This window comes from Embiotoca jacksoni, unplaced genomic scaffold (assembly GCF_022577435.1).
Source record: "Embiotoca jacksoni isolate LCO1_2020_lvr unplaced genomic scaffold, fEmbJac1.0.p SCAF_21, whole genome shotgun sequence".
Taxonomy (NCBI): Eukaryota; Metazoa; Chordata; class Actinopteri; family Embiotocidae; genus Embiotoca; species Embiotoca jacksoni.
Genome location: NW_027185352.1, coordinates 5,061,230 through 5,068,096, shown reverse-complemented (window position 1 = coordinate 5,068,096; position 6,867 = coordinate 5,061,230). Strand labels below are relative to the sequence as shown.

General features: G+C 40.7%; 1 protein-coding gene across 1 annotated transcript in view; it reads left to right on the top strand.

Annotated features, from left to right (window-relative positions):
• The first annotated feature begins 1,035 nt into the window (after positions 1–1,035).
• LOC138202488 (NXPE family member 3-like) overlaps positions 1,036–6,867 on the top strand; it is a 7,022-nt gene continuing 1,190 nt past the window's right edge. Inside the window, exons 1-5 of the mRNA XM_069156515.1 lie at positions 1,036–1,150; positions 2,392–2,820; positions 3,912–4,207; positions 5,827–5,897; positions 6,756–6,867. The exon at positions 6,756–6,867 is cut by the window's right edge and continues 95 nt beyond it. Of these exons, the coding sequence (XP_069012616.1) occupies positions 1,124–1,150; positions 2,392–2,820; positions 3,912–4,207; positions 5,827–5,897; positions 6,756–6,867 (935 nt within the window). The 5' untranslated portion in view covers positions 1,036–1,123. The remainder of the gene's footprint in view (positions 1,151–2,391; positions 2,821–3,911; positions 4,208–5,826; positions 5,898–6,755) is intronic.

The window sequence follows — 6,867 nt, the reverse complement described above, 5'->3', positions numbered from 1 at the left end:
TACTATAGAACATGAGTGAATAGTTCTTTTGATTTTGTATATTGCACGTCGAACAAACTTTACTACGTTTGCCATACGTAAACACTTGTATCTGTAGGCCATTTGTGGTCTGAACTAAACTTTATTCCACCTGCCTCTCTTGGTTTATTGGAATTTAAATGTCAAGCCTGTTTGTCAGATAAAACAAGAGTTGTACTGGATGTCTGCAAAAACTTTTGTACAACAAACTCTCCTAAAATGAACTCTAACATAGAATATATTCGATAAATTGTTAGATTTCTCTTATATCACATGAAAAACAACTCAGGGGATCAGGTGTTTAGTTTTGACTGCCAACCATTGGACTACTACTCGAACCATTTCATGTGTTTACATTAGGTAAATGTTCAGTTACTGTTATCAGTGCAAAAAGCAAGTTTTGAAAGTGTTTAGAAAGGATAGTTTCTGAAGGACTGTGGACTCCACCTAAAGCAAGATTATATCATCATATTAGGTCTCATCAAATTCAGGACATCCATGCTGAACCACACCTGGTAATTTGAACCTATGATGATGATGATACTTTTCTGACAGGCCGACCAACATCACCACAAAGTGGACCTACACAGCAAGTGTGGCTTAAAGTAAAAAGTATCATGTGAAGAGAATCAGATGTCACAATCACATGTTGTCAGGGTAACTTTGCAGAACATGGTGTCAGATTGCAAAAGACTGCAGTGTCCAAATGTATGAAATTATTTACTTTAAAAAGGGTGTATGATAGAGTTACCTTGGAATCAATCATTATATCCAACTAAAAGGCGGGGCCGGCGTGTTTGTGGCCTCGATTAATTGCTGATCAAATAAAATAATTTACTTGGTGATAAAATGTACATTGTACCCACAGAAAGCAGGAAGTGTTGTACTGTTTATATAGAGAGGATTTTACAACTTACTTTTGGCATGTACTAACCTTTAGCATGTATTGTTCTTGTTTTATAACTACTACACCACAAACAAAGATGATGACTGATGACATCCCCTGATCATGAAGGCCAGAGTTTGTAAAAGAGAGGAGGTCAGCACCTGCCTCCCCAAGTATAACATCATCTTTCTGTTCTTGGCAGTGTTTGCCGTCATCTTCATGCTGTATAGCCTACACACCCGGGAGGTGAGGACTGGGTTTTAAGTAGAAGTGTGTGTCCTATTTGAAATGTGAAATATTACTGTAATGCTCTTCAGGAAGTTTGGAAAAATCATGTGATTTCGGTAGAGCTCATAATCCAGCACTGTGATTGGCTGACAGCAGTGGCCTCCCTAAATGAAAGTAAAAGCTTTAATTATTATTATTTTCTTTTTTTCTTAACGTCAGTACATCTCATGAGAAGAACAAAACCAACAATGTGTGCAGGTCAGCTTTTAAAAAATGCCAACATATGGCCCCAAACAGCTTGGCATTGTGGTAAACGTTTAAAAGTCAAAGTAAAACATCAAAGTAAATTATTGTGCCCATGTTCTTTGTACTACAACAATAGTCATATTGATTTGTTTTTTTTATTATATGACTTTGTAAAATGGGCTTCAGGTGAGCCGTCTTGGTTGTATTGTGATTGAATCCATAGGAGGATTTTACCCACCTTTGTACTTCATCACACAACCTTCTTTGACTGGCCCTGTCCCAGCGCAAAAGACATAGGGCCATATTTTTGTTCCTGGCACAGCACAAACCCAGGCACATTGGTATTTGCTCACTTAGACCTGGTCCGAGCTGGTGGAGAGCTATTTTTGTAGCTTCACAGGGCAAGAGTGCACATGAACAGAACTATCCAAAATCCCACAGACAGGTTTGGTGGATGATACGTGTTTAATCGCACTTACGTAAATGATTAAAACAATTTTTTTTTTTTTTAAATACAACCTTCAGATTCAGTTAATCATATGAAAAATAAGGCTGAACCTTGTCTATTAAATTAGATGTGAATCAGGCAGTTGGCACATGTCATGATGCAATCTCAGCCATAAAATATAAAAGGCACCGTGTACAAATTAACTGCAAATTAAATCACACACAGAAGGGGTACAGTTTAAACGCCTTTTAATCTACTAATCTGATTTTGAAAGCCTTTTCATCTGCTCATCTGTTTTAGTGATCTAGCCAGCAGTGCAAGACAGAGTGTGACAAAAGGTTCAGGGCAATTTACACACAGCAGCTTTGGCCATTTAATAAGCGATTGCAAAGTAAATTAGGCACACTGAAAGCATCGATGCAGTTTATTTGCTATCACCACAACGTCAGTGACATTTGGAGCATATTGCTTATCAGTGTTGTTTGCTATGAATTGGAAGCTTTGTCCTTCATTTGTTTGATGCATCTTTGTCAACATCTCTCTTTTGACCTTCTGCCACTTTCAGACTAAAGTGAACTCCATCACCATCATGTCAAGACTTTTCAATCACCCGCACAGCTTCTGCACCTTCCAACCACATTCCCCTGAGGAGGCTCTTGAGGAAGACCTCCTACTACGCTCCATTGCTTGGCCTGAAACTCCATCTTTGCCGTCTCCTCTTTCCCTGACAGAGTCGAGTGATCCGGCTCACAGCACCTTCACCATTGTCCCGGGGAGGGGAGGGGGACAGTGGCACATCGGTGACAAGCTGGAAGTTATGATCAAAATCTATGACTTCCAGGGTCGTCCAAAGAAGTCCGGTGGAGACGTTTTAGTCGCTCGACTGAGCAACACGACTCTTCTCGCAGGTGTGGCAGGGCGAGTGGTGGATCATCTCAATGGCTCCTACTCTGCTGTGTTCTCTTTACTCTGGGAAGGAAGCGCACAAGTTGAGGTGATGCTGAAACTTATTGTATCAAATTTAGTTTCAGGGATTTGATAGTCCATCTTTCAGTTGACGATAAAATGAGATCTGTGCTCCTCGGTGAGTTACCGGTACCCCTCATGTCAGCTTTCATGTCTTGCACTACACAAATGTAGTTTACAATAATAACAGTGGCAGATTTACCGTTTCGAATTCTTGGTAATTTGTGAAACAATTGGACCTTAATTTCTAGAAACCACATGAAGAGAAAAGCCATCACTAGAAAATGTAGTACTTATAGCTACCCAGCTGACTCATGAGTTATTGAAATGTATTTCAGATGAGTTGTTTTGAAATGAATGATGGATACATACATGAAATCCTGTTAAAAAAAAGAAAATAACTGAGGATTAGGAATCCTTCTCCAAGCAAAACATCAGTTGTAGTTGTAGTTAACGAACCATAAATAAGACCTGAAAACTATTGTTCTTCAATTGTAGAACTGGCTATGCTTGTATTATGCTTGTAAAACTGGAACCTGTTTGGCCGATGTGTCTGATGCATCTTGTCTCGTGTGGAAAGTCTGGTGCGGGACAGCTGCGAAAGTTAGCCTTCGCTCTGACGGTATCTCCCAAGTGGGAAGAAAACTCTGCAGTGGATATGCTGGATGTGATTGGGGCTTTTGTATGTAATTTGTAGCCCTATAATTTGCTATCAAATGCTTCTTGGATTTGGAAGTAGCACCGGGTAGCTACAGCAAGTAGAAAGCTCGTTAGCTGGGCACGGAAATATTTGCTTGATGACAGTTTAATTCAATCCACTTTTGCTTTATGTTTTTCTGCTTAAGAGACTACCAATTTGAATGCAGTATCCTTTTTACTACACATGTTTCCACATGTGGTGAATTCCACCTGTTGCCATGACGGGGCTGTGACTGCTGGGAATGGGATTTTAACAAACAATCTATTCCACAAATATATGTCCAATCTGGGATAAATCTGATTTTTGGCTGAAACAGGGTGAAAATTGAAGTGATTTTCATCTTATTTGACTTTGATTGGATAACAAAAGCTAAATCATGGAAATGGCTCTGAGTGAAAACTCTCTTTCCCTCCTATCAGGTGACACTGGTTCACCCCAGCGAGGCAGTCACAGTGCTGCGCAGGCTGACCAGCGAACAGCATGACAGGATTTACTTCAAGAGCCGATTCCGCTCAGGCTCAGTCACTGAAAGTACAACCTGTAACGTATGCCTGAGACCGACCCAGGGGCCACTGTGCAACTACACTGACCTCCATACAGGTGATCCGTGGTTCTGCTACAGGCCAAAGAAGCTGAGCTGTGATAACAGGATTACACACTTAAAGGGAGGATTCAAACAAAATCTTCAGGCCTTGGAGGAGAAACTCTTTCAAAGGTGACCGTTGCCTATGTAAATATACTGTACGTTCTTGTTGCACAACTATTGGGACACCATACAGAGTTAGTAAACAGTTTACTCTCCCCACGTCCAGTAGACCGGCCTAGTATCACGGCAAAGCGTGAAAGATACACGCCTATCCATGAAAGGGAAGCGTGTCTTTGACAAGTCTGGTGTCGCCTAGCCGTGAGAAGAACATTTATGTAAACAGAGGTAGATCACTTGAAAGAGGTCATGAGACAAGAGAGGACAAACGTAGTCCATGGAAACAGGAAGTAGGGGTGGCTTTGTGGCGTTAGACCAGGGACACACTGCTTGCATGGCTTGTTTTTATTTCTGCATCCATGGTTAAAGATTTGAGCAACCACACTGCCTGTGTAAGACCAACATCTCACCCCCGAGTCATGCCTCGCGTGTGCAGTGCGTCATATAAAGAACTGACACAAAACCTATTTTTCATGCGTGTGGCACGCAATTCCCAGCAGAAATACAAAGGAAAAAGATCTGTGATCATATGTGCTCTACATAATCATAGCAGAAACTCAGAGGAAGCTCTAATTATATCCGGGCGTTACTTCACCGGGTGAAGGGCAGCGTTGTCCCGGTGCTCTCTCCCTACTTCTGTCCTTTGTGTCGGTGTGTCTTGCTTTGAACGAACGTAAACAGAAATCACGCGCCTGCTTTTCGGTTACAACTTGTTGGACATCAGACATTCAAGGCTGTTGGCCATTATCAAAGGGAAACTCATCAGGCCTCATTGACTAATACGCACAAATCTATGTTTAAACCATGCGTACGAATATTTGCTACACAAATCTGGGATTCATCAATATCTTTCCTGAATTTGTTCATACTCTGCGAATAAATTTAGGAAGACCTTGATAACAAACAAATGATGTCTTCAAAAATGTCAACACACGTCTTTTAGCATGTTAAAACAGCATTCATTTAAAAAGGATTTAAGAAATGACAATATTGAAAACCGTTAATTTACTAATTAACCAAAATACTAAATGTATTAAATAGGCTAATCAATAAATCGATGGCCTTTAAACCATATTAATTATTGTCTTAATTAAGATATTCACATATTCGCAGATAATTGCAAATACCATGCTAATTCTTAAATAAATTACCTGTGGTTACTTTTGCTGGATGTCATCACGTTCATCCTCATTTCTAGGACATATTCAGTACAGAGGTCAGCTGAGATAAAACTGGACTTGCTGAAAACACTTTGTCGTACAGAGAAACGCCAGGTATCATCAGAAAGGATTTGTTCTGCTGTTTATTTGGATCTACAGCACGTTGTGAAGGATTGGGACTTCAAAATTCTCCGCTATCTTCACCAGCTAGATCCTAATTTTTTTCTGTCAACTTTTTGATAGTCAATAGTGTTCTTTGCTGAAAACAGCTTCCTGCTGCAGAAATACATTGATGAAGGGTGAAGCTGAACTGGCCCAGTAAAGTTAAGGGTCAAGAAAGAAAAACAATCAGCAGAAAGGCACTAAAAGGCTCACCTGTCACATGACACATATGCCTTGTTTACATGAACATATCATGTAGCACAGCTTTAACTTCCATTGTTTCCATTTGTTGTGTGTCCTTTGCTTCAGTCGTGTCAACTTGAAAGTGTCCATTCCAGCTTCAGGGCCTACGACTGTCACTGTGTTGCCAAAAATGAAAGGTAAATGCCAATTTTTACTGCCACCACCATAGCCTATCCTGGTGCGAACCAGACCCAATTTCACGCTCCATTGGGAATCGTTTGTAATTGTTCTATTCTACTGGGTGTAGACCTCAGGTTTATTTTAACCAATCAGCATGTGCATAAACTGCCCGACACTCTGCCACCACGGCAACTACACGGTGCCCGTGTCCACCAGTGATTTTTCCAGAGCAGCTACAGCATATGTTTTAAATGATTTGAATGAACTCCAGCAGTTTGACGGGGTGCTGAGTGTTTATTCTGCGCTCAGCGCTAAACGTTTGGCGTTTTTTTTTCCGGTCAGCAAGAGTTGAAAAATATTAAGGCTGAGCTCATCACTGTCACCATCCGTGAATCACAGTGAAGGAGAGGAGGGACAAACGCAGTTAACCACTGACACTGGTCTCTGATTGGTCCGCCTTTCAGAGTGGCTGTGCAAATGCTAATACGAGCCGAGTTACTGGACTGTATTTACAACGAAGAAAATTGAAGCTGTGAGCAAAAGCCAGCGCAGCCAGACTAACTGTAACCAGGCAGAAAACCCAATCATTTATAAAATGTTTGCGACTCTGTTCGAGACGGTGTTCACCTCCTAAGCTAAAAGTTTGTTAGCAGTGTATTTATTTACACAAAGCAAGTTCTCCAAAAACAACACAACAATCTAATCTGTTGATCCAAAACTAGTAAAAAAAAATGTAATTAAAAGATATAACAAAGTTAATTTGGATTTATAGGTTCAGTAGTAACAAATTGACTTGGGAGAGACTTTGGTTTTGGTCTTTGCATGGGATTTATAAAGAGGATAAAAATACATTCTCTTTATTCACCTCTTCTCAGGTCAACCAGAGGTGAAGAGCAGCATTGTGACATCTGGACCCTCTGGCTATTACTACAAAGGTGCGTGGCGAGCACTAGGTGGTACCACAGTTCACCAGTTTAACAACCACTC